Below are 27,974 nucleotides of genomic sequence, written 5' to 3'. Positions count from 1 at the left end.
GTTTAGATTTTTAATCCATTTTGAGTTAATTTTTATCTGTGGCATAAGATAATGGACAATCTTCAGTCTTTTGCATGTGGATAGCCAGTTTTCCCAGTACCATTTGTTGGAAAGACTGTCCTGCCCTCATTGTGTAGTCTTGGCACCCTTGTTAAGGGTGCCCATACATACAAGGGTTTATATCTGGGCTCTCTATTCTGTTCCATTGGTCTATATGTTTGTCTTTATGCCAGTACCATACTGTTTTAATTGCTATATCTTTGTAATATGTTTTGAAACCAGGACAAGTTAGGCTTCCAGCTTGGTTCCTATTTCACAAGATTGTTTGGCTATTCAGAGCTCTTTTTGAGATTCCATATGAATTTTGGGAATTTTTTTTTTTTCTCTCTTTCTGCAAAAAAAAAAAAAAGAAAAAATGCCATTGGGATTTTGATGGGGATTGCTTTGAATCTGTAGATTGCTTTGGGTATTATGGACATTTTAACAATGTTAAATCTTCCAATCCATGAACATGGGATGTTTTTCTTTTTATTTGTGTTGTTAATTTTTTTCAGCAGTATTTTATAGTTTTCAGTGTACAAACCTTCCACTTCTTTGGTTAAATTTATTCCTAAGTATTTTATTCTTTTTGACACTGTTGTAAGTAGGATTGTTTTCTTAATTTTCTTTTTAGCAGATGTAACCCTTTTAAAACTAAGACAAGAAGGAACTCTTTTTTTTTTTTTTAACTTTAGTCTAGTGTTTTCCCAGAAGTCTAGCACTCTTTCTTTTCTGCATGCTTTTCTGATTCCTTTTTATGCTTGTCTCTTTTGAGTTCTCAAAATTGAGGCAGAAGCTGGGCTGGTCATTTTCTGTTAGCTCCTTGAAGGCAAAGGACCATTGCTGTAATGGTCATCCTAACAGAGTTACTGAATTTTAAAAAAAATTTTTTTAATTTAATTTAATTTTTAAAATTTATTTATTTTATTTATTTTTGGCTGTGTTGGGTCTTCGTTGCTGCGCGCGGGCTTTCTCTAGTTGCAGCGAGCGGGGGCTACTCTTTGTTGCGGTGCATGGGCTTCTCATTGCAGTGGCTTCTCTTGTTGCCGAGCACGGGCTCTAGGCACATGGGCTTCAGTAATTGTGGCACGTGGGCTCAGTAGTTGTGGCTCGCAGGCTCTAGAGCTCAGGCTCAGTAGTTTTGGCACACGGGCTTAGTTGCTCCGTGGCCTGTGGGATCTTCCCAGACCAGGGCTCAAACCCATGTCCCCTGCATTGGCAGGCAGATTCTTAACCACTGCGCCACCAGGGAAGCCCCCAATTTTTTTTTTTTAATTGAAGTATAATTCATTTACAAAGAGTTGCTGAATTTATAGTCCCTCCTAGAGCAACTAAATTTGGCAGCTGTGTTAGATGGTACTGTTTTGGACGGGGTAAGGTATATGTGAGAGAGAGAGAGACAGAGGGAGAGAGAGAGGTGTAGATATATCAGAATGTGTTTGTCGTGTGATCTTTGGCCAGTGGTTCTCAAAGTGTGGTCTTCAGACCAGGAACATCAGCATCTCCTGCTGATGTTAGAAATGCAAGTTTCTGGGCTCATTCCAGACCTACTGAATCAGAAACTTGGGGTGGGAGGTGTGCAGTCTGCGTTTTTAACAAGCTCTCCAGATGATTTTGATATGCACTAAGTTAGAGAATACTGTTTTAGACCACCCAGGGACTCTTAACATCGCAACCACCACCTCCTCCCTAAATCTCTGTAGTGTACTTAAATTCCTTTGCATTATCCATCACCTTTATTCTTCCTTTTGCTCCTGTCCCGTGTGTGATGCAGTGTTACTTTAACTCTCATAGTTTCCTTAGGTTCCCCCTCTTTTCTTGTAATGTATTCTAATAGAAGGATTTGGATTTGAGCAACTTTGGATTCAAATTCTGGCCCTATTGTGTGACCCTGGGCAGATTAAATATCCTCTCTGAACCTCAGTTATAAAATCGTTGTTATGCAGGTTAAATGAGTTAAGCATCAGTTGCTTTTACATGTTTAGATACTCAAGAAATGCCAGCTCTTTTCTCTCTTTCTCCATTATTACTCTGCTCAAAAAACAAACAAACAGAAAAAACCCAAAAAGCAAACAAAAACTCCTTTTGCCATGACACATTCCCTACAGGTCATTTTCTTTTGTATCTGTTAGTATCGTGTTTTTTGTTTTTTTGTTTTTGGACTTCAGTCTTCATGGTCTATCTATGAAATCTCACCATGTGAAATTGGAGTAAACCAAGTACATAAAAATGTGAGGTGCTGTATAAAGAAAGGGTAAGGGATGGCTATTGTGATAGGGCTAGTGCCAGTTACTCCCATTAGTCACTTGCAGCAGATGGAATGAGATTCTATTTTAGGAAGTGCAATAATACAGAAAGTAGTTTGGCCCATAGCAAGGGAATGGGATATTATCTTCATTTTTCCTGCATTCTATTATGATAATCTGTGCAAAAGAAACTGTTTGCCTCTTGATAAGAGAGGGAGTACAAATAGCCTTAGTTTCCCCAATTCTAGGGTCACCTTCTGTATTGAGAGGGAGCCATCCAGGACAGAAGTGTGTTTCAAAAAGAAGGAGAGCCTGATTGAGACAGGTAGAAAAGAGTAGAAAGTCTTTCTAAATTGACATTCACCCTTTTGACCAGTACCAAGACCTCATGCTTTGGACAGTGAGCAAGTTTGCACTGAGTTTTATTGTTTAAGGTCCCTTTCCAAATGTCTTGTTTGGTGTTTTGTTTTGGTAGCCGAGTTTCCCTTGTAAACTAACTTTTAATGCTGCTGTTGTAACTAGCTTGAAAGTTCTAGAAGATCAGGAACTATTTCATTCATCTACTGATGCATAACCAACCAAAAAACAAAACTAGTGACTTAAAGTAACAATTTTATTATCTGTCATTGTTCTTTGGGTAGACTGGGCTCAGCTGGGAAGTTCTGCTGGTCTTGCTTGGGGTCTCTGTGGAGTCATCTGGAGGCTCATTTGGAGCAGCTAGGCCTATTAAGGGCTCCTCTCTCCATGTGGCCTCTCCAGTACAGTAACCAGACTTTTTATGTGGTGGCTTACTTAGTGCTTCCAAAAGTGACAGTTCCAAGAGGGAGGAACTGGAAGCTGTCAGTTCTCAAAAAGGCTTAGTCCCAGAACTCACGTTTTTTTTTTTTTAAATTTTTCACCACGTTTTCTTGATTAAAGCAATTAACAGGCTGGTCCAGATTCAGTGTGGGAGGAGACCACACAAGGGCAAGAATACCAAGAAGTATGATTCTTCGGAGTCCACCTTCAGATACTAGCTACTCCAGGGACCATATCTATTTTATGTACTAATATATACCCAATAATAGACACTCAGTAATTATTTGTGGTTTGAATCAGTGGTTGGATGGGCCAATAGCCAGATTGGTGGATGGTTGACTAACTGCTCTTGTTGGTTTATTTGGGTGAGGCTTATGTGATTCTTAGGGCTGAGATACCCATGTTTCTGCCTTTATAGTACTGGTCCTTCTTCAACACATGTCTTTCTAGGAAACCACCTTTGTAGGCATAGTGACTTGGGTGGCTAGGTGTTCCCTGCAGGTACTTTGGGAATTGTAATCGAGGGAAGAAAAAAATAATCATTATTTATTAGACTGTGTACTGGCTACTATACTTATGTTCTTACTTAATCGTAACAACCTTGTGAAATAGGCATTTCCCATGAAATTTGGACGCTGAGGTTAATGAACTTGCCCAAGGTCACACAGCTAATAAGTGACACAAGTTGATGAGTTAAACTGCAATTTGTTTCTAAAGCTAAAGCATGGACTTGCCTCATATATTAGTTATTCAGTTTCCCTTCGTTAATCTCAGACTGTTAGGATGTTTCAGAGGGTTTCTCAAAAGCAGCACTATTAACGTTTCAGGCTGGATAATTCTTTATTGTGGTGGAGGAGGGGGGAGCTGTCCTATGCATCATAGGACGTTTAGCAGCATCTCTGGCCTTTACCCACTAGATGCCAGTGTACTCCCCCCACCCAGCTGCAACTACCAAAATGTATCCAGACATAGGTTTCCTGGGGGGAACCCCCTCCCATTGAAAACCATTGATAAGTTATTTCATGATTTTCTGTCCCCTGACCTTGCTGTTTTTTGATATTACATTTCACAAGGAACTGGCAGTGGCTTCAAACTATCTTATTTTTATAATAGTTATAATCGTACTGCCTGGTTCTGATGCTCTTGAGTCATGCCTTTCTCTCATTGCCTCTCTTCTCTTTTGCCTTGTCTTTTTGCTTTTGTCTGATTCCGCTAAATAAAATGCAGCTGCATAAAGTGTAAGGACTTTCTACCCAGGTATCGATTCAGCAGGCATTCAGATCTCTGAGATTATAACCATTAGTGCTAGAGAAAAGAAGGCAATTTAGATCTTCTAATTATAGTGGAGTGGGGGGGGAATGCATAATATTTAGCAAGCTGGAAATTAAATGGCTTCCAGGCTCCACAGAGTTAATCTTCATGGTACTACTGATTGACATGCATGTGCAATTCTTTTGGGAAACGGGGGAGGAGAGTGGAAATTGCAGGTTTTCTCCTAATTGTACTTTAGGTGTCATTTATGACAATTTCGTGTTGTCTAGACAGAGGGAAATGGTAGAGAAATTATTCCAGTGGAGTCAAATGCTGAGTCCAAAGGGAATCAAGAAGGTTCCTGAGGTCGGGATCAGGGTGGAAGGGCAAGTAGTATACCCCCAGAGGTGAATCAGTGAAAATCAAATGTCACTAAGAGAAGCAGTTCAGAGTGAGCCCAGGATATAAGAAAAGTGATTGTACTCTGAGCTTTGGGTTAGCTCAAGGGCTGACAGTGGATTGTTTGGGGACCCAGCTGGAGTCTCTGCCCTCTTTTCTATTTCTATAGACTCCAGAAACCTAATTGCTTGAACAGACAGCCAGGAAGGCTGCCTCTTTGCCTCTGGTTAATAAATGCCCCAGGGGGCTTCCCTGGTGGCGCAGTGGTTGAGAATCTGCCTGCTAATGCAGGGGACACGGGTTCACGCCCTGGTCTGGGAAGATCCCACATGCCGCGGAGCAACTAGGCCCGTGAGCCACAACTACTGAGCCTGCGCATCTGGAGCCTGTGCTCCTCAACAAGAGAGGCCGCGATAGAGGCCCACGCACCGCGATGAAGAGTGGCCCCCACTTGCCACAGCTAGAGAAAGCCCTCGCACAGAAACGAAGACCCAACACAGCCAAAAATAAATATAAAAAAATAAAAATAAAAATAAATGCCCCAGCCCAGTGTGCATTCCTTTTTCCTCATTCTCTTGTTAGGCTTCATTTACTAACTTCTCTTTGCCTTCCTGATGTTGGCCCTAAGGTTTTACTTCATATTATAGAGTATGTTGTTTGCAGTATACCAGGGTCGGTAGAACGAATGGCCCTCGTTGAGGGTTTTTAAAATTTCAAGTCAGGAATATGAATGTGAAAAATCATCTGGGAAGAAATGTGCAAGGTGTGCTGTTATTGAAACAGTAAATGATTATATCATATATCCTTTCTAGTATTAGTAGGTCTAGAGATAGACTTTTTTGGAATTGTCTATTATTCTGAATAAAACTAGCTGAGGGGGACTTCCCTGGTGGTCCAGTGGTAAAGAATCCGCCTTACAATGCAGGGGATGTGGGTTTGATCCCTGGTCAGGGAGCTAAGATCCCACAAGCCACGGGGCAACTAAGTCTGGGCGCTGCAACTACTGGGCTCGCGCACCTCAACTAGAGAACCTGTGTGCCGCAAACTACCGAGCCCACGTACTCTGGAACCCATGCACCACAACTACAGAGCCCATGAGCCCATGAGCCCTGGAGCCTGCACACCGCAACTAGAGAAGAGAAAGCCCACACAGCACTAGAGAGAAGCTGCGTGCCGCAAGAAGAGCCCGTGCGTCGCAACGAAAGATCCTTGCACGCCTCAATGAAGATCCTGCATGCCACAGCTAAGAGCCAATGCAGCCAAAAATAAATAAAATAAATTTTTAAAAAATTAGCTGAGAATTCAGGATTGTTGAATTCTGTAAATCTCTTCTTGATTTGGGGGGAAACCAGTCAATTAGGATTCACTGCCTCTTTAAAAAAATTTTTTTTTATTTTTAACATCTTTATTGGAGTATAATTGCTTTACATTGTTGTGTTAGTTGCTGCTGTATAACAAAGTGAATCAGCTGTACGTATACATATATCCCCATATCCCCTTCCTCGTGCGTCTCCCTCCCACCCTCCCTATCCCACCCCTCTAGGTGGTCACAAAGCACCGAGCTGATCTCCCTGTGCTGTGCGGCTGCTTCCCACTAGCTATCTATTTTACATTTGGTAGTGTATATATGTCCATGCCACTCTCTCACTTTGTCCCAGTTAACCCTTCCCCCTCCCCATGTCCTCAAGTCCATTCTCTACCTCTGTGTCTTTATTCTTGTTCTGCCCCTAGGTTCTTCAAAACCATTTTTTTTTTTTAGATTCCATATATATGTGTTAGCATACGGTATTTGTTTTTCTCTTTCTGACTTACTTCACTCTGTATGACAGACTCTAGTAACTGCCTCTTGATTAAAGTCCAAACTTGCATGTCATGGCTGCTGCTTGTTGGTGTGTGTGCATGTGAATATCAGAACTAGCTCCGGAACTTGTTATTGATATGATCCTACTCATCCTTTGGTGAAAAGCCTCTGATCTAAATTCCTAGTTTAAAAATGTCTGTGGTCTGTGGGCAGACCTCCCAAGTCTCCCAGAGAGAAAGAATTGGAGACAGAGTAAATATGTCCATGTAGATCACCTTGGACCTTTGAGTTCAGATGCTGACAGAAGTGCGTTTTTATTATTAATGGAAGTTTCATAACTATAGTGTGATATGTTGAGGATATACAGGAGCTAAGCATAGCGCCAACCAATCATTTTACAATTGTATTAAAAATAACCTATCAACTATGCTCCGACATAAAATAAAAATTAAAAAATAAATAAATCAAAATAACCAAGTACCTAACGGTCAGCAGAGGGTCAGATGTTCTAAGAGGGAGCTGGCTGACTTTTCAGGCAAGACTTTCGTATAGCTAGATACACAATTGCACACCCCGTATGAATTGTTTCCACCTTCTTCCTTCTTGGTGTCTGTCATTACGTTGTGCTCTTATATTTTGCCATCAATTGCTCGCTGCACAGAGACATTGAGGGATATGTTAATGTTTTGTAAAGATGTTTTTCTGGTAAAAGGCTTTACTTTGAGCCCTGTGAATTGTTTATCCTGGATGATGGTAAAATAAGGCTGACCCACACAACGCACTGTGAGCTCTTTCTGTAGCATGTCTGTTTTTTTCCTGAGGTTAGCCTTTTAGCAGTGCCACCTTGCCTTGGTCTACCCCACAGCAGGGGCAGGAATTGCCTGCCAGTCTCTGCTGGCAACTGCATCATGTGCTGTAAGTGCACCCCTAGAACTAGGGGGCCCTACAGGGATCAGAGGAGTGCCTATCATTGGATAACTTAAGCGATAATTGCCAGTGTGTGAAATGGGGAGGCTTGGATGCCTCCGCTTTAAAGCAGAGATGTCAATTTGGAAATCATAATAGAAGTGTCGTTTCAGAACACACAATTATTTTTTACAAAGAATAAGGGCTTGTCATCTCCCAGCCCTGGCATGCGCCAAGGCAGAGATCTGGGGCTTGCTGAGCAAGATGCAGAAATGAAGAAGGCAATATTGTATCCAAGTTTCTTTGGCCTCCCACCTCTTCATCCCCCTGAAAACACTGCCCTCTTTCCCCTGTGAGGTCTCTTTCGGCAATAAGCTGTCCAGGAGCATCAGGGGTAGTTTCCCAGGCAAGTAGCCAGCCTCTGATTTTATGACTTAACAAGCCTCCTAGGGACCAGGCTGCACTGCATTTATCAGGACAACTATGTCAGCACTTCAACCTGAAGGGCTTAAGTGACCGAAGGGATGAAGAGTGATGTAAGCAGTTTCTGAAAAGCTAGTTCCTTCAGGAATTTCAGTGTGAGTTTTTGGACATCTAGAAACCATGTCTGAAAGTCACAGGGTCAGTGAGGGGCAATCAGATATTTCTTCTTGCTTATTTTTCCAAGTCTACTTAGGCCTGCTGATTTATTCACTTAGATATTTATTGGTCTCCTATTGTGTGTTAATTAGGATGTGAGTTTTAATGGGGATAAAAAGATGACTTGGACCCAATACTTGCTTTCATGTACCTTGTAGTCCAGTAGCAGAGAGAAGAAGACATACTTACAAGGAACTGCAGTACAGGTGACTTGGGAGAAGGCCTTTTAAGAGAGGATTCAGATGCTACAGGGTGTGGGGGAAGAAAGGGTGAACTTCTGGCTAGAGGAGTCAGGTATTTGAGCTTGAAGGAGTTTTACAGACAGAGATGGGGAAGAACTTTCCAGAAAGAAGAAATGGCCAAGCTAAAGACAGAGGTGAAACAGTGAGGGTGTGTTTAGTTTAGCTAGAGCAATAGTTCTCAAAGTGTGGCCTGGGATCCCTGAAGTCAAAACTATGTTTATAATACTGAGATGTTCTTTGTCTTTTTCACTCTCACTCTTGCGTGAGTGTTCAGTGGAGTTTTCTAGACACTACATGATGTGTAATGAGGTTATCACTCTGATGGCCAATGGAATGTGTGCTTGTGTATTAAATTTTTCTCAGTTTTAATTTCAAATATAGTACATATTGATAGATAAAACCCATATAAACCAAAACTCTTTGGGGTCATCAATAATTTTTTTAAAAAATTTATTTATTTATTTTTGGCTGCATTGGGTCTTCACTGCTGCACACAGGCTTTCTCTAGTTGTGGCGAGCGGGGGCTACTCTTCGTTGCGGTGCGCGGGCTTCTCATTGTCGTGGCTTCTCTTGTTGTGGTTGTGGAGCACGGGCTCTAGGCACGCGGGCTCAGTAGTTGTGGCTCTTGGGCTCTAGAGTGCAGGCTCAGTAGTTGTGGCGCACGGGCCTGGTTGCTGCGCAGCATGTGGGATATTCCCGGGCCAGGGCTCGAACCCCTGTCCCCTGCATTGGCAGGCGGATTCTTAACCACTGCGCCACCAGGGAAGCCCCATCAATAATTTTTAAGAGTGTTAAAGGAACTCTGAGACCAAAAAGTTTGAAAACGATTGGACCAGAGCATATAGTATGTTCAGAAGGAATGAGAAATTTGGCTGCAAGGCTTTGGGTGTCAAGCTGAGGAATTTGGATTTTATTTCCTAGGTGGAAGGGAGTTATTCCTTTGGGTTTGGCTTCCCTGAACTGAACTAGCAGATGCCACCCAGACATCAGAGCCAGACTGGGAAATTACTCTTCAGGCACGGGGCACCAGCATCTTAGCTTCTAAGAGCAACTTTCCTTATCAGTATATATCGGTCACAGAGTTTTAACAATTGATTGTTTCCAGTGATTGGAGAAGGTCTGTACATGTTTGTTGGCTTTAGTTTGTTGATTTTCTCTGTGATCTGACAATTAGTTAAAAGAATATCTTTAGGATATAGTTGTTTATTAAGGAAGAGTTGTCACTGGCTTGTTTATTTGTCTAGACTGGTACCCAAACTTTCTGCTTCTCCACCCAGATACCCACTGAATTTGAAACAAAGATTCTTTTCTTTTCTTTTTTTTTCCAGCCGCACTCTGCGGCTTGTGGGGGTCTTAGTTCCTGACCAGGGATGGAACTCATGCCCCCTGCAGTGGAAGCACGGAGTCCTAACTACTGGACCACCAGGGAATTCCCCAAAGGTTCTTTTCTTTTGGGTAACCCACCTCATCTGCCCTGACAACTTTGTTCTTTTCCAGAACTTTCTTCTACTACTATTTTTTATTGTTTTCCTAGTCATCAAAGGATACAGCTGATCTAGGGAACCGTTGTACATATTCAGAGTATTAATTAGGGAAGGAAGAAATAGTTGTATTCATTTAAAATATTAGGAATTTTACAGCTTGAATTGTGTTCCTATTGACTTATATTTTAGTAAGGCTTAATATTAATTTTGATAACTTATTCTAGTGTGTAATACTTTGATTTCAAGTTTTTCTGTTACATTCCTTAGTGACTCCACCTTATCTTTCAAGGGATTTTATGTAAGCAAGTATTTTAGAGCGTGGGTGGGCAGATTTTTTTCTGTAATGGGCCAGGTGGTAAATATTTTAGTCCTTTCCCTATCAGGACTACTCAACTCTGCCTTCCTAGCTCCAAAGCAGCCACAAACAATACTTTTCTTTTTTTTTTAATTAAAAAAAATTTTTTTTAATTTATTTTTGGCCACGTTGGGTCTTTGTTGCCACGCACGGGCTTTCTCTAGTTGTGGTGAGCGGGGGCTACTCTTCGTTGTGGTGCGCGGGCTTCTCATTGTGGTGGCTTCTCTGTTGCAGAGCACAGGCTCTAGGCACGCGGGCTTCAGTAGTTGGAGCACGCAGGCTCAGTAGTTGCGGCACGTGAGCCCTAGAGCGTGCCGACTTTAGTAGTTGCAGCATGTGGGCTCAGTAGTTGCGGCGCACGGGCTCTAGGGCACGTGGGGTCAGTACTTGTGGTGCACGGGCTTAGTTCCTCCGTGGCTTGTGGGATCTTCCCAGACCAGGGATCGAACCTGTGTCTCCTGCCTTGGCAGGCGGGTTCTTAACCACTTCGCCACCAGGGAAGTCCCCACAGACAATATTTAAATGAGTGGCTGTGGCTGTGTTTGGATAAAACTTTATTTATAAAAACAGGCAGCTGGCCCAGTGCCTGTAGTTTGTCAAACCTGCTTTTTAGCGGCAACTCGCTATTTGAAGAAACTCTTTTTAAGAAGTGAGTAATTCTTTTGAAAATGAGTATTTTTCTCTTTAGTTTTCAGTGGTTTACTTTTAGATTTTGTATATTGGATATTTTAAATTTTGAAATAATTTCAGACTTGCAGAAAAGTTGCAAAAATAGTGCAAAGAATTCCCATATACTCTTCACCCACATTCCGTAAATATTAACATTTTACCACATTTGCTGTATCATTTTCTCTCTTTTGCTCTACCTGTATGTGAATATAGTTATGCCTTTATTTATGTATAGTTTTTGTATTTTATATATTTGTGATTATTATATTCTCTTAAATATTGAATTTTCTTAAAGTAGTGTGTAGTTTGATAGAACAGTGGCCTTTAGACTTAAAAAAAAAACAACCTCTGTTAGTAAAAGGCTTTTGAGCAACCTGTGCATGTGTGTGTGTGTGACATTATGGTTATACATTTAAAATCAAAAGTTCTAATGTTTTCTTCCCGTTCTCCAGTGGATCAAAAGAGCAGAATCCCTGATGTACCTCACTTGAACACCACTGGTTTAGAGAATAAACCCAGCAAACTTGTAAAGAAAGGTTTTTTTTTCTCTATCAGAGCTTCAATGACTCTTTAAAACATTTCTGAATAACAGGTCAGAATGAAATGGTAGCTTCAAGCTTGAACAAGCTTGTCTGAGCCCATCCTAAATCTTATCTGATTTCATATTACTCAACTACTTGATTGATCATTGTCAAGTGAAATTTGTGGTGGCCAGAGCAGAAAGCGCTCAGCTGCCATTCCATTCCTTTTTCTTGTGTCATTTCCCCATCTATGGCTCTTTGCAGGAAGCTAACTGTGAGAGAGAAAGATCTTTCTTTGAGTTTCCTAGGAGTGGTGGTGATATTTACTCGTTCTTTCTTTATTCAACACCAATTGGAGCAGTGTTTTTTAATCCCTCAGATAGTGTTTGTGTTGTAACTGTAGAGAACTTAATGTTTCATCAGTGATACGTGTATGGGGGTGCTATTCACAGTAATTGGCTCTCCTGATTTTGTGTATTAGCAGTTAAGATGCCGTATGTGTATGACTTGCTAGTCCACTGTATTGCCTGGGGAGCAAATGGTGCCAACAGATTCTAGTAAGTAGGCACAGGGGATATATATATGTTCCAAAAGAACCTCATCAGGTACTCCCCAGAGACAAAACTTAACATTTTGGTATAACTCTGTTTTAAGACGCCTTCCTAATTAAGGTAAGGATTTAGGGTGGGAAGTAGAGTTTGCGGGATTATAAAATGGAATCATTAAAATTGAAATTGTCTAAACCAAGCTCTTCTGGTTCAAGAATCTCCTTCACAGCATCTCTAAAAAGTCATCTCATTTCTTTGAGTACCATCACTGTCTTGGCAGAGTAGTGGGTAATATTGGCCTCCTAATTTGGCAGGGTCATTTTTCAGGCAGAAGTACTTAAGAAGGATATATGTTGGTCACTCTGGAGGATGCCTCTTGTCAAAGGGCCTCTGCTTATTAAGCAGCCATTTGGAGGGTAACACGACAGGGCTCAATGAAATTCAAGACTCGTTCCAGAACCCTTTGGGATAGAACAAGCTTCTGGGTGTTCCAGGACAGTCAGCTGCTCCCAGATCTTGCTTCTGTTCTTCAGCTCCCACCTAATTCCTATAGGACAAATTTATTAGTAGTGAATATATGAAGGCCTAAATTGATACTCTTCTCAAAATTTCGCTTTTCTTCTTTCTCCAGTCTGTGTACCTCTCACTATCCCTTCCTCTCACAAATAGTCCGTATTTCAAGATTCAAAGACATGCCATTATTTTATGTGCTCCTATGAAAGAAAAAAATCCTGCCACTTAAACTGCGTCACGCAATTATAAAATGTATCCTAATTTCAGACGCATTAAAACGTGGGGGGGGGAAAGCGTGTCTTAGAATTGATGAAACACAGCATTTCTGCTGCTGTAAACAGTGATATCATTGAGGATTCAGGTTTTCAACCAGAGAGAAGTGTTTTATTGCTTTCTTCTCTTCCTCATTGGTTTCATTGTATTCACTCCCTTCAGTGGTAGGACTATTTAACTTGTCCTAAGTGTGGGGATTATAAGCCTTGTCTAGATCCAAAACATCATGTAACAGTTATTTTTCTGGGTGGGAAAGGTAGCAAGCCAGGTTGACAGGGCCTGTGCTGTATCTCTTTCCTAGGCTGTTACGGAAAATGCTTTGGTGAGCCAGTCGCTGGGATAAAGTGACTGCACATGACTATACCTAAAGCCAGCTGGTTTTAATAACAGTGAATTGAATTAACTCAATTGGAAAAGATTGGTAGCTGCTGTCCTTATCCTGCAGATCTGCTTTAAAGAAGAGTCCAGCAGGGAGCTGGAGACCTGCTCCTGGTAGAACCAGGCAAAATGCTGCTGGAGAGGACAATATGCATTTCTTTCTGAGACCACTTCCTTTGAAATGTCTTCTATGGCAGGAGCTTGATTGGCTGCCAAGGCACATTTGAGTTGGGAAGCAGTGTGGCAGACATGGCAAACTGGGGGGCCCTGAGCCATGTTTGTCAGATGTGTTTTAACTGGCCCTTCCTGTACGAAAAGGAAAAAAATGTTTTAGCTAAAATGTAACAGGAGATTTCATGCAAAAGTCCAGATTTTTGGCTTCCCTTAAATAAATGGGAAGAGCCAGTGATACTGGACCTGCATTCTAGCTGGGACTCACAGTGGATACATGTACATAGTGGTTTGAAGCATTTCGGAGTTGACGGGCCTTCACTGGAGTCCTGGTGCTATCACTTGGTAGCTGTGTGCTGCAGTGCAATACACTTAACTTCTAGGCCCATTGATCTCATATATGTATTGTAATGCTTACCTTTCCAGGCTGTGGTGAGGTTTAAATAAAGAAGTACATGTGAAGTGCTTAGTATTTGCCTGGCACTAAAAAAGTGCTCAATAAAATATGTGTGTAACACATATGATCATTGAATTGACAGTTGGGCTAGATTATATAATTAGAGATTTTTATCAGTTGTTAAGAGAGCCGTAGGAGTACTCACAGAAAGGGTGTGGGCAGAGCAGAATGCGTAGAAGATAAGGGGCTGTGGATTAGGATGACGTGCAGGAACTGAACACCAAGGTAAATGTTGGCACTACATGATAGTCTCTAGGTATGCCTCATTTTCCTGTCCCATGTTCATCCCAACCTCCTATTTGTCTATTGGAGGTACTGCAAATAGAAATAAGATCATGTCTCTAAAGCACTTGTTCATTTCTCACAGAAGAGCAGTATTCAGCATGATACAGTGGCCATATCCAGTGTAGGAGCTCTGGAGCTCTTCATTTACTTATGCCTCTAAGTGCTTATAGGAAGGGTGTGATCCCAGATAAGAGGTGTTAGCTAGCTGCAAAGGGGGATGTTATTTATCTCTCCCCCCCATTTTTCCTTATGAATGACCTCTGAGTTGGTAATTGACAGGGATTATTGCCATTTTTTTAATCTCTGCTAGGAGGCTGCTGGAGTCTTCCCTCATTTCATTATCCCGTTATGATGGAGCAGGATCCAGAGAGCACCCAATTTACCCAGACCCAGCGAGGTAAGGCCAAAGCGAGAAATGGCACTAGGTGGGGGGAGGCACTGCCCTTGGGGTTGCCAGGCTGTTGGAAGCCCCTTTCTGTGCCTCTCTGGTCCTGGTGCTCTTTTACTCTTCAGTTACAGTTTTGAGACAGGTGGTTCAGGTGATTGGGAAGTATTACAGGTAAGTGAACAGAATCTCTGGTGACAGAGGGTTGTGACTGAGCCCTTGTCCTTTGGGGCTCATTTTTGTAAGTGGGACACTAGAGGAGGGACCTGAGGAGGTTATTGGCAGAGTCACAGGATATTTCTTTTCTGCTCATCAGAGAGGCTGTTGCCATTCAGATGGACAGCCAAAAGGGAAACAAAAGTTTTTATTAATAGGGAAATCACAAATTAAAAACAAACAATTCTCTCTCATTTGAGAGAGTATTTAAAACATCAAAAGGCAGAAACCAAGTTCATTCAGATGTTGAAGTTTTGGAGACTATATGACGGAAGAGATGACTGACAAAAGGGTAACTGAATAAAACAAGTTGACATATTATTAAAGTGCTTGCCTTACCCCCATTAGAAGACATTTGGAAAGTTCTTGAAGAGATAAAAAGAAAAGAATTCAGATGAGTTTAAGGCCCGCCTTTACCTTATACTGGTAACTCAGGACTGAGGATGGGGTGTTGAGTTGATACATAACATTTATTTATAGTGAGCAGCCCTTCGGGGTTGTCACAGCAGGACTTAATAATTCAGTTAATGATCCGAAAGGGGGATAACCTGCACATTCTTTAGCAACAGCAGACCGCACATTGTGAGGCTTTGCCAAAAGAAGAGGGTAATTTATAATGGTGGGGTTGAAGTTAAGAGTGTAGGTCAGAAAAGGCTAAATGAGCTTTGCTGTAGATTAAGAATTTCAAGTCTGCAGAAACCTCTAGATCAAGTTGTTTCCAAGGTTATTGAGTGATTTTGTTGTTACTACAGATATGTCATGATACCGAGCATTCCTTCTGAGATACTAGTGAAAAGATTCCCTGTTATCCTCTTACTTCCTTTTCCGTACCCCAGAAATGGCAGATCAGGGAACATGGGGATTGATGACTTTAAAACGGGTAGGCAACTTAGATGATGACTGAAACAAGGAAGTTTATGTTAGTCTCTAGTCATATTTGAAAGTAATAAGCCCTAAATAAGAGAAGGAAATATTTTGCATGAATCAAATTCTTTGAAACCCTGAGAGAGCTTCTTGCTGTGAAACAGTTTCTTTTAGGACAGTAATGGGAATCTCATCCCCAGAATTTTTAACCTGACAAAGTTTAATGGTGACTCTTAAAGACCATTCTTTGTCCTCCTTTCATGTAATAAATTTGTTATTTATTCCTACTCAGATCTCTTTATCACAGAAAGGCCAGACTTTGTGGTGTTGTTATTTTTACATTTTCCCTTTAAACACAAAAAAGGGTTTTTTGGAGGGGGAAGTATTCTTCCTTGAAGAAAACTTGAGGAGTTATTTAAAATATTCACTTGGAACACTTTTAGAGTTTGATAATTATCCACTCTTCAGTAGGAGGATGATTGTTACCTCATTACTGGTTGTTTAATTTCTTTTTCCTCTTAGATTTCACCCTGCCTAATATATATAGGTCAAAACCCTTATGAGACATGTCAGCATTCAGATCCTTAGCTTCCCTCTGGATACCTAAAAAGATGAAGCTGTGATGTACTTGTACTTAATAATTGTGAATCCATTTTTCTTTACCATTGATGCACAGTTTTGTAGCTTAGGGAATTCCTGTCCAATGGTAAAATTAAACAATTGAGGTTACCTAGTGCTGAATTTTTACCCCTACATAAAAGGACAATCTTTATTTATTGTTGTCAGCATCAACATTATTTCTACCTCTATCACCATAATATAATTTTTCCATTAGTTAAGGTAGGCTATCAACTCAGTAATGAGTGTATTTATGGTCACTTTTCAGAATGTTTTCTAAAAAAAGAATCTTCATTCTCCTCTTAAAATTTTTTTTTAACATTCTTTTCTGCTCTGACTGATTTGAGAATTTAACCAACAACTATTGATTTCTACTGGAAGATTTCTGTATATTTGGTAACTATAGGAACAACTCAAGAGTATTGGCCTCTGTCTGTTGAAAATTTAGGGTTCTTGATTCATCCTTGCCAAATGCATGGGAACAGGTGCCCAAAGAGACAGTGAAAGTTCCACAAGTTGAAACTTTAAATCTTATACTCTGATGATCTTGGGCAAGGCCTCTGTACGTCCCATGCCCACCTACTGTATAAAGAAAGATAATTTGGATTCAGAGGTGCCAAATGCAGCATATTGTTCCATAACACAGACTTCTGAGTTCCAAAGATTGTCACCTGGGCTGCTTGGAAATTCTGTTTGATGGTTGGCCAGAAGGACACCACCTCTGATGACAGGCATTTCAGAGGCAGCCCTGTTTCGTGTAGCAGTTGACTGCAGGATCTCCTTTGGTCTGAGTGATTAGATTTACTGAGGATTTACCTAGAGGCTTACTTTGTCCAGGGGTAATGAAAGGTCAGGCAGCAAGATGTTTGTAAGTACTTTTCGTACCATTTGGATGTAAGTATTTCCATTTCCATTCTCAATCAGTTTTTCCAGATTTCCATTAAAAAAAAAAAAAGTTACATGCTTTTTTTTCCTTCTGTATTCAAACATTATAGACGTTAAGGTCCCTAGAAATCCTTATCAGGATTGCTGTGTTTCATTTTTTTGTTCTAATTACAGAAATAAATATTTTTATATACATATTAGTATATACATACCATTCTTTAATTTTTCCCCCACTTAAAATTTTATTTTAGAGGGCTTTCATTGTGCATATGTAGGGATGTTCTTTTCAATTGTTATATAGTGTTTCTTTGTATAGATATAATTTATTTAATCTGTTGGTGGGCATTTGGGGTGTTTCCCAGTTTTTCACTAGTGCCAGCAGTATATATATCTCTTCGTATCCTGGTGTGTTTCTGTAGGATAAAATTACTAGTGGAATTGTTGAATCAAAGTTGGCAGGTTTTAGGTCTTGGGCAGGTTTTAAGTCTTGAAATTTCTTAGTAATCCACTTAATATTATATATAAAACATTTTTCTGTTACTGTTCTTCTCAGTTCACAGCCTCAAATTATATGCGTTGTGAAAGATGGAGGAAAAACTTGAGAAAGAAGGGAATGTGCAAATTGTATAGGACACTAGATATTTTCATGGAGTATGAAGACGGTGAACCATAGCTGGAAGAATATAGACTTTTTACTAATTTAAAGTAAATTAAGTCTTTTAACACTAATTACTGAGAACAGCCATTGTAAGGGAGAAGAAGAAGAGTGACTGTTGTCTTCTGTGTTGCTCAGTGCCCACGTAGCCTCTGATGCTCTGTCGTAAGAAATAGAAAAAATCTGTTTTTTTCTTTTAGATTTTCTGTTCTCCTGAGTATATTTTACTCTCAGTCTCTATCCTGAATATTTTCTCTGTGTTAAAATATCTGGATAATCTGTAAAGGAGAGATAAGAGGTTCAAAGGGATACTCTTAAGGAGCTAGGACAAATCTGGAGTGACAAATATTTGTTGGAGAAGAAAGGAGTCCTGGTGAAGGTGATGCCTGAAGATGCCTTCTTTAGTCATCTTGGGTTCACCATCTCTTGGCCTGTTTTCTCATCTGTAAAGTGAAAGAAGCTGTGGTCCCTTTCATTTCTTATATTTTGAATATGGATGATTGAGGAAAATCTGCGAATCTGTATAAAGGGCACCCTGAGAAGTTAAAAGAGGTCCCTTAAGAAACTAAAGGAAAGGTCCAGTGTTAAACTCTTGGAAGGGGCAGCTGTTAATCAGATGATGACTGATTAAACAGCCTGTTTGCCTTATCTCAGAACAGAAACACTGGTGGTAGTCTGATAAGCATATTGTGCAGTACAAACCTCCTGGTGAGTTAAATGCCGTTTATTTTTCATGTCTCCAGAGTTCGCCTCAGCAGGGAGATGTGATGGGAAAGCTGAATTTACTGTCTTTCACAGTATTCCCCACATTAGTGCTAGTTTGTGTTTGTTCATCTCTGTTTCTCTCAGATTATCTCCTGCTGCATACTATGCCCAGAGGATGATCCAGTATCTCTCACGGAGAGACAGTATCCGCCAGCGCTCTATGCGCTACCAACAGAACCGCCTCCGTTCTTCCGCCTCCTCCTCTTCCTCAGACAACCAGGGTCCATCAGTAGAGGGAACCGACTTGGAATTTGAGGACTTTGAGTAAGTATATATTCAACTTGCTTTCTTCCCCCTCCTCCCGAGCTGTGAGTGCTTCCAAGTTGGCCACTGTCTGAGCAATAGTGGTTTGACATTCTTGCTTCAAACCCCTAAGTTATTATTTATGAGAAGTAGGATGGGGTGAGGGACAGAGGGTTAAAATGCCCAGGGCACTCCCACCTCTGGTAGTTGCACTGCTGATTCCCTGAAGCCTCTGGGAAGAGACAGCCCGTTGGGCCCCAGGCCAGGCTGGGAGAAGATGGCCGCTGCTCTTTAGGCAACTTTTTAATTTCCCGTTTGCGTGAACAGTGACTGTGGAAGTGCTTCATGTGGACTGTCTTCATAACATCAGGGAGGCAGGAGGGTTGGTGTTTTTTCTCTTAAGCAGAGTAGATACAGAGATTAACGACAAAGACAATACTCGGATTTCCCTAGGAGACAGAGTCTCTCAGTACCCTTAATCACACTGCTTCTCTGAGGTCCTACTCCCTTGCCCCTAAACGTTCTCGGTCTCCCTCCACCCCCAGTAAGGCAACCTTTGGAGGTTGCCTGTCAAATGAACGTGGGGGTTGAGAGGTGATTCCTTGCTCTTCTAGTCTCTTTGAGCGGTTGGCTGGGGTACGGGGGTGAGCTAAAGGAGCAGCGTCAGCCCCGGGCTCCAAGATCAAGCTCCCCAATCTTCCTGCTGGGTTTTACATTCTCTGACCTGCTGCTCCTGACCTTTCTAGCCATGCGTTGTGTTTCTTTCCATCCTGAAACTGAGCTTTCCTAGCTTGTACCAAATTGGACATTTGGCTCTTGCTTTGATTCCTATATTTTGATATTCTCAAAACATGCAGAATAAGAGGGAAGGGTGGTTAAACATTTTTCTTTCCCCGTCTTTTTTGCTGGCAGTACTGGAATAGGACAGCCTGTCAGTCATCTTCCTTTTTTTTCCCCTTCATCTTGACATAGCCTGGTCAGGTCTGGGATCTTAAGAGCTCCTGCCTCCCTTCCACCTTCCTCTTTCGTGAGCTGAATGAATAGTTCCCCAGGAGCCATCTTGCAGTGGAGCTTTATGAAGTGTTTGAGAAATATCTTTGCCAGAGAGGACCAAGAAGGTGGGAACACCCTTTGTACCAATTGGCCTTCCCGAGACAATCCTTAAACACACTGGCCAGTTGTGTACTGGGAAGCAGAAGGAACACTCAATGGGAGGCTCATTCGTCTGAGGAAGATGTAAATGTGAAAGAAATGCAGGGATGCCCTCAAACAGCTGTGCTGTGGCAAACGGAGCAGGGGTGGTGGGAGAAGGGCCCAGCTGCTCTGTGACTCTCAGATGTGTCCTTCTGCCTTAAGTCCCCGCTGGGGGAAGATGGACGTGGGCACAGCAGTGAAGGGAGAGTGTCCACTCCTTTAGCCAGGCAGACACCTGTAGGGAAATATGTTCCCCTGTAGAAATGATTATTTTTCCAGCACCGGGGTCTATTCAGGGAAGCAGTTTCAACGCACAGTGCCAAGGCTGCTGGGACTTAGTGCTGCTGAAAAGCCTTCGGTAATCCCACGGAGCTCTGGGAGTCAGTGCAGATTGCATAGCCCTCTCTCCACGCATGTTTGGAAGGCTGTTATCTCTTCGCAGTGGTGAAACGTGGGGCTCATGCCTTTGAGCTGTATCTTGCCTCGTGACTTGTCCTTCACAGTGGAGTTCTGGGTTAGTTTAAAATGTTCTGTTCTCATCTTACCTTCTCTTTCTTCTGTTACCACCTCCTCCCTTTCCCCTTCCTTCCCCCTTGATTTTCCTGTGTCAGACTGCCTCCTCCCTGTGCTCCCCACAGCCCACCTGTGCTCTCGCCTCCCCCTGGCTTCAGCGCAGCCTGAATTTACATCACCCTCTTCACCTTTCATGCACTGACTTAGCATTGTATTGCTCCCTGGTTAGTAACAATGGGCTGGTTTCTCTAAAGCCCCTCCGAAAGTCCCTCCCCTTGGTCTTTGCCTTTCTTGTGGGGCTGAAGCAGACTATAATCTTGTTTTTAATAGCAGCTGTGGATTAGTCACCTCAATATTAGCAGTCCAGGTCTTCTAGTGAAGGATGTTGCTGGCTGGTTGATGCTGAGTTACCGTCTGTTCATTCTTTCTCTGTCTTTTTCCCCGCCCTCCTCCCCCTACTGTAAACCGAGGACTGCTTGTGGTTGTGCCTCTTCTCTTAATTTCTAAGTACTCTGAGGAGAGAGAAAGTGAGAAATTAGGGAATGTACCAGCCCATTTTAATTTCTCTGCCCCAATCCTCTTCCTCAGCTTTGATAACTAGAAAGAAAGTTACAGGCTTATACAGTCATAATTTATAGTTCTTTCAAGTACAGAGAAGCTGATTAAGTTAGATATGGCCTGGAATCCTAACACTTAGGGTACCATTAAGAGAGACTGTTCTACTGGGTTTCCTCACCTTCACAGCACAGCATGGTCTTGCCTTTGCCACCCCACTCCGACCTCTTCACTCTCCTTCCATTTGCTAAGTCATAGATCATTTTGCCATTCTCTAGCTTGTCCCATCCAGGTGTATAGGGGCCTCAGAAAACAAAAGGGAGACATTACGCAGATCCCATCTTTTTTGGTTCTCTTTCATCATCCATTGAATGAAAGGTATCAGCTATCATATTTTTCATGTATACTAATTTATAACATACACAACATTTGTAGTATATATAAATATACTAATATACATATATCTTTTAAAATCTTGTTTACTCCTTATAATAACCCAATGAGATAGTTGTTCATTTCATTGTGGTGTTTTTTTGGTTTTATTTATTTATTTATTTATTTAATTTTGGCTGTGTTGGGTCTTCGTTTCTGCGCGAGGGCTCTCTCCAGTTGCGGCGAGCGGGGGCCACTCCTCATCGCGATGCGCGGGCCTCTCACTATCGCGGCCTCTCTTGTTGCGGAGCACAGGCTCCAGACGCGCAGGCTCAGTAATTGTGACTCACGGGCCCAGCTGCTCCGCGGCACGTGGGATCTTCCCAGACCAGGGCTCGAACCTGTGTCCCCTGCATTGGCAGGCAGATTCTCAACCACTGCGCCACCAGGGAAGCTCGATTGTGGTGTTTTTTAAAATAAGGATACAGAGGCTTGACCAAAGTCAGACATGTCTAAGATTAGAGATCAGGAGCAAGCATGTTTAGTGTCTGACTTTAGTGTCCTGCAGATTTAAAAACCTTTAAAAATGATGTACAACCATATTTGAGCCCTTGCTCCATGAGCTTGCTGTGGAACAAGACTATCTAGATTTATCGCTAGGTAAGATAGGTTTGAAGGTTGGTCAACATCAGGTTAAACTTTCTATTCTTTTGTGCTCTGGATTAATGACCATCTTCCCAGGCAGGCATCTTCTCCTGTCGTTTGTCTCTGTCTGCGGCAAGGATTGAGACTGCAGGGTCCCTGTGTTTATCAAAATGCACAAACAGGACATCCAGAAACCTGCTGTCAGGAGGTCTGTCCTGAAGCCCTCAGCATCTGTCTTTGCATAAAGATGTTCACAAGCAGGGTAAAGGTGTGGCTGCCCCTGACCCTGCTGTCTGCCTCCGTCTGAGCTCAGACCACCTGCTAGAATGTAGATGGCAAATAAGCATAAGGAAAACTCACATTTTTATTTTCACCATCCCTTTGGAAAGAGGGAGGGAGGCTTTTATGAAGCCCAGGTTGAGTGCTGTGTTCCCGTAGTTTCTAAGACCTGCAAAAGAGGTGGTACCTGTGACTTTATGATGGTTGTTCAAGCTACCCTCACCCCCCCCCCTCATTTTATCTGTTATTCTAAATGTAATTATAATCCTAGAATCATCTCCAGTTCATCTTCTTGCCTCTTTTTTTACTTGCTTTGCCTTCCAAGGCAAGGATACCCTGAGCTAATGACAGTCAGAACTGGAGAAGCTTCAGATTAGATCAGTCACAAATATCTCCAACACTGCGTAATTATATTCAACTTCTTTTTTTTTTTTAATTATTTATTTGGCCGCATCAGGTCTTAGTTGCGGCACACGGGATCTTTCTTTGCAGTGCGCAGGCTCTTTGTTGCAGCACGCAGGCTTTTCTCTAGTTGTGGCACGTGGGATCTTAGAGTGCGTGGGCTTAGCAGTTGCAGCATGCGGGCTCTCTCGTTGTGGTGCGTGGGCTCCAGAGCGCGCGGGCCTAGTTGCCCTACAGCATGTGGGATCTTAGTTCCCCGACCAGGGATCGAACCCGTGTCCCCTGCATTGGAAGGCAGATTCTCAACCCCTGGACCACCAGAGAGGTCCCTCAACTTCTTAAAAATTGTTGCCAGCACAGGGAGAACAAGTCCTTCATTCACAGTTGTGACACTGGTCTGTACTTGGGGAAAACATCTCAGTGAGAATTCTGGTCTTTCAGCCTAGTCTTTCAGATGAAGTGTCTTGAAGTCAGTTACATTTATTTTATTAACTCTTCTAATTTATCTCGTTGTATTTGGGTTCCTTTTACCCAGAAATCCATATTGTGACCAAATATGCAAAACTGTTTCATTGTGAAATGAATGACAGTCATTTCTGGTTGCCCAAGATGGGTTCTGGTTCCTTAGTTTGGCATGATATGTTCTAGCAGTACCACATACACATGTGCGGAGGAGCCTCAACCAGAAGGCTATCATGGTCCCCTTGCTAGACACCTTCTAGCAAGGAAGTCATTAAAAGGTCTTCTTGGTACATAATGTAGCCGAGGACAGTTCTGAAGGCTGTCACTCAGTTCTGCCATCTGATTGGGTGTGGCATAGAAGTTACTCGCCTTTATAGTTCAGAATTTAATATTCTTCATCTGCCCTTTTGCCATTACTGAAATTTAATTGAGTCACACAAAGAAAATATGTTAGAAACCCGATGATGTTACTCTTATCATCTGTCTATAGGTGAAATCCTGACAGCTTTGTGAGACTCATATACTTGTGTCAAGTTCTCACGGCTAGAAATCCAGGAGAGTGAAGCCACATGTCCTTGGTAGTGTTTGCCCCTGCTCTCTCTTCTGTGCCCCAAATTTCCAGGGCTCCTATGGGAGTCAGTGACTACTAATAGCAGATATGTTACTTGTAGCCGAGAAAGGGAAGGGCAGATCTTCAGAGCAAGAAGTCGTGTACTTCATTCTGAAATGGGGTTGCCTTTGTCTCTTCCTTTGACTTACAGACCATAATCTCTTTGATATTAGAAGTGCAAGAGAAACTATAAGGGAACACGCTGTAAAGTGACTATTCTCTTTACAGACTGGAACCTGCCAAAGCAGTCAAGGATCAGGCAACCAGCTACAGTTATTGAGTGGTGGTATTGTATAGAAGTAGTTCTTAAAGTGAGATGAGATAAGAAACCATTCACTTCCTTTTTACCAGAGTTTTAAATAATTTCATTTAATTGATATTTGTGGTGGTTGATTGTTTTTTACAGCGTGGGTTTATAAAAGAGAAAGTCTTAAAATAGGACTTTTCTCCAGATATACTTAGAAGAAAGGCAAATAAATGCATAGTCATATAGAAACATGAAACAGCATGGAGCATGTCAGGAATTCCCTTGTTGACAAGTATGGTCAGGTTGTGAAGTCCAAGATACAGGAGGAGATGAGCCCCGAGAGTTAGAGTGGCACCAGATCTTGGGGAGTCTTGTGTGCCTTGCAAAGGAGGAGAACTTTACCCTGCAGATGAGGGGGAGTCACTGAAGAGTTTTAAGCTGTGGAATAACATGATCAGATTTTTACACAATATCTTATAAGATAGACTGTAATAAGGTACCCCTAAAGTACAGGACAGCATTGTATGAAGGGAGAGAGTACTTGGGGAGATGTGAGAAGGCTTCATGGGTTTCAGCTGGGTGTGAAGACCCCATAGGACTTTGACGAATTGACGTAGAGGATGGAAGTAGGGAAGGAGATTCTAGACAAAGGAGCAGCTTAAACAAAAGCCCAGACACAGAAGATTTACAGCGTTTGTTCGGAGACCCTGCATACACCTGTGGTTAGAGCAATGGAGTATTTGTACTTTGAGCGAGAAGATCAGAAAGACATGGACTGTGGAGGGCCTGGAGTGCCTGGCTGAGAAGTTTCGACCTTGTTTTTGTCTAGGGACAGCCATTATTCAACACGTGTTTTAGACAGCGAATTCTGACAACGGTTGTTAGGCAGGTGGCAAGTATATGGATGCAGGAGAACCAGTTAGAAAACAGTGGGCAAAATACATACGAGAACATATGAGGACTGAATGTTAAGTATTGGCCTTGGTGTTTTATAAGAGTGGGGCCTGTTTGTGAATGTTCCTGGGGAGATGAGCTGTGTGAGAGCTCAGCTGCCTCACTTCCTACTTCTCCAAATAAAATGTTGCCAGAGTCCTTTTTTACTCTTACTGGAACTGATTTTGAACTAAGTTTATAAAGTAGCAAGTGACTCCCAGAACAGCTGTGATTGGAACTGGGATCTCTTGTTAGTGCCCACTGGTCCCCAGAGCCTGACAACTATTGTCTAGGGAATAGCCCTGCGGTCCAGTTTTGGCTGAGCCTGTGATATGCCATTTGATCTTTGGCAAGTCCCTCTCCTACCCTAGGCCTCAATGTCTGACCTTGTAAAATCAGATTAGATAATCTCTGAAGTTTATTTTACCCCTAAAGCTCTTGGATCTTTGTTGGAGCTAACTAACTATCTTAGAAGGATTTCCCTTGTACTCAGCAGAGGTAGAATAATGAAAAGTTTCAGAAAAGTGGAGAGACTTCCTGAGGATTAGGAATAGGATATCTGGCACCTGTGGAGCCCCAATATATTTATAAAATATATGCCTACCTGAATTCCAGCTCTTTCCTGAGGATTGTGAGCCTATTGCTTAGAAATATATAATATTGCTTGGCAGCTTTAGAATTAGTATTCTTTCTGGGCAACTAAAATACATATGAATATTTATTATGAGGAATGCTAGGAGAAGAGAAAGAAAATGGAATATGTCTGGATTTAAAGAATTAAACAGCTGTGAGGGAAGAGGGGGAAAGGAGGATAACTATCACTTAGAGAAATGTATTTATTTTTTAACATAAAATGCACAATAGGAATATGGATTTGCATAATACATGCAGATGAAATTAAAGGTAGAACAAGAAAGGAGAGGACTTCCCTGGTAGCGCAGTGGTTAAGAATCCGCCTGCCAATGCAGGGGACATGGGTTCAAGCCCTGGTCCGGGAAGATCCCACATGCCGCGGAGCAACTAAGCCTGTGCTCCACAACTACTGAGCCTGCGCTCTAGAGCCCGCGAGCCACAACTGCTGAGCCCGCGTACCACAACTACTGAAGCCCGCGTGCCTAGAGCCCGTGCTCCGCAACAAGAGAAGCCACGGCAATGAGAAGCCCGCGCACCGCAACGAAGAGTAGCCCCCGCTCGCCGCAGCTAGAGAAAGCCCGCACGCAGCAACAAAGACCCAATGCAGCCAAACAAACAAATTAAAAAAAAAAAAAAAAAAGAAAAGAAAAAGAAAGGAGAGGAATTTGTAAGTGGTAATTATCTGTTCTATTACTATTCCTTGGAGAAAAATTAAGGCTCTGAAGTTCCAAGAGACCTATGCTATTAGGTATCCCCTATGAATGATATCAGCTGGGCCTGTGCCTTCCTCCCAGAAATCTAGCCCTGACATGCGTGCACAGTCCTTCGAAGTAGAGTCTAGAGCCTTACTAATAGCACCCGAGTAAAGAAAGGACTTGGTCAAGATCACTGTGCCATCCAAGGACAGGAACACCAGCTAGACCTTCTTCTGTTGTCTGGAGATTGAGTAGAAACCGAAGAGCACAGGGAAACAAGTATTTTTTTAATGGTCTAATTTTCAGCACAGTCAACTGTGTATTGTCAAGAAGACAATGGCCTTTTGAGCTTTGTGCTGCCAGAGCTTCATTTACAGAGGCCCAAGTCAGAGCCGTTTGTCACTGAGTAGTAATGGCAGCCTGACTGTCTGGTTAGGACTCAGACAGCAGTCTGTAGGTGTATTTTACATTCCTTTAAATTACAGCCTCTCTCTGAGGCAATTAATCCCAGGCATTTAGCAAGAGTAGCTGCTGTGTTTCTCCCTTGTTCCATAGATGCATTTTCTTGTATTTGGCACTTGTCTTGGATGCTTGATTGTTTGAAGGGTGTTTTTTCCACAAAATCTTTTATGAGAAAGTCTTATTTTTTCCCCCTCTCCTTCCCAAATAGCCTTATGAGAGTTAATCAGAGATGCACAGAGTTCAACAACTGGGAAGGCCATTAATAACTCAGCCAGCTTCTATCCTGCTGGCTTAAAGGCAGCTTCTGGCTGATGAAATTGATGAGGATTTCTCTGGTGGTTCCCTGAAAAGTATTCTGGTGAGAAAGAGTCCTCCAGTGGTAGAGGAGTGGTACCAGCGAGATTGCATACTCTGGTCTTCACTGTTTTTGTTTTTGTTTTTTTTTTAAGTAACCCCGTTGAAAAGGGCATGGGCTATGTTATGTTAGGCCCAGTATTTAGCACCCTCCATTATTCCTAAGGTAAACTGTCTCTCTGGGTCTGCCTTTCTCCCCCTGTTCATCTGGCAAACATCTTCTAATCTTTAGTCTCTGCCTAAATTTGCCTTCTTCATCTCGTGGAGGCTTGCTCCATGTTGGTCTTGTATCAGCGCTGAAGTGAGTGTCAGAGTCGTTGTAGTTTTCTAAATTGAACATTATTTTAAGTACTTTTAATTTCTTTGCCCTTTTCTTGAAACTCTTAACCACTCTTCCTCTCCCCTCACTTCTACCCCGCCCCCTCCCTTGCAGATATCCTTTGCATTGAAGTTTGTTTCCCCATCTCAGCTCCTTATTTTGAATTTTCCCTTCTTTCTAGACTATAGAAGCTAGAGTCATTAGTTGCTCTTTTCACCTCTAATTTATTTAGAGCCATGCTTTTAGTCAGGGATTTTTGTGTGCCAGCATTAAAACCTGGGGCTTTTGCCCTCTACTTGCTTAACTTGTCCTGTGGTTGGACATTCTGGCCTTTGCCACCTTACCCATTCATGTTTTAAGTTTTTCCTGGTCAGGAAATGTTTGAGCTGTTCTAGGCTATTTTCTCCTAGATGCCTGTGTTTTTTTCTCCCATAGGCAGCATCTCATTTGCGTGTTCACCACATTTCACGTTTTACTAATTGTTCTGTGTACAATTCTGTCATTTCTCCTTCTTTGCTAGTGTGCTCAACACTTTCAATTTGAAGTCTTCTCTACATTTTATTGAGATGCTGTTTAACTCCTACTTCCCCATCATTCGTCAAGATGTTAAGCTGAGGACCAGCAGATACATCTCCACTCACTTAATATTATTGCCTCTTTTGCGGTGCCTAATGTAACCATCAGTCTGAGACT

At 42.1% G+C, this 27,974-nt stretch overlaps 1 protein-coding gene and 1 long non-coding RNA gene across 15 annotated transcripts in view; both read left to right on the top strand.

Annotated features, from left to right (window-relative positions):
* The window catches only part of AMBRA1 (autophagy and beclin 1 regulator 1), a 180,492-nt gene that overhangs the window by 49,914 nt on the left and 102,604 nt on the right, over positions 1–27,974 (top strand). For 12 of the 14 annotated variants that reach the window (XM_082410733.1, XM_082410735.1, XM_082410734.1 and 9 more), the window contains 2 exons: positions 14,286–14,372; positions 18,448–18,627. In XM_082410733.1, the coding sequence (XP_082266859.1) occupies positions 14,286–14,372; positions 18,448–18,627 (267 nt within the window). The remainder of the gene's footprint in view (positions 1–14,285; positions 14,373–18,447; positions 18,628–27,974) is intronic. The other 2 variants (XM_082410738.1, XM_082410729.1) reach the window with 1 other exon arrangement.
* On the top strand, positions 18,640–26,053 carry LOC309636960. The gene is made up of 2 exons (XR_014250331.1): positions 18,640–21,378; positions 21,690–26,053. It is a non-coding gene; the product is annotated as an uncharacterized lncRNA (long non-coding RNA).

This window comes from Balaenoptera physalus, assembly GCF_965194825.1.
Source record: "Balaenoptera physalus genome assembly, chromosome: 10".
In the NCBI taxonomy this organism is placed as follows: domain Eukaryota; kingdom Metazoa; phylum Chordata; class Mammalia; order Artiodactyla; family Balaenopteridae; genus Balaenoptera; species Balaenoptera physalus.
This window is presented reverse-complemented; position numbering and strand designations above follow the sequence as displayed.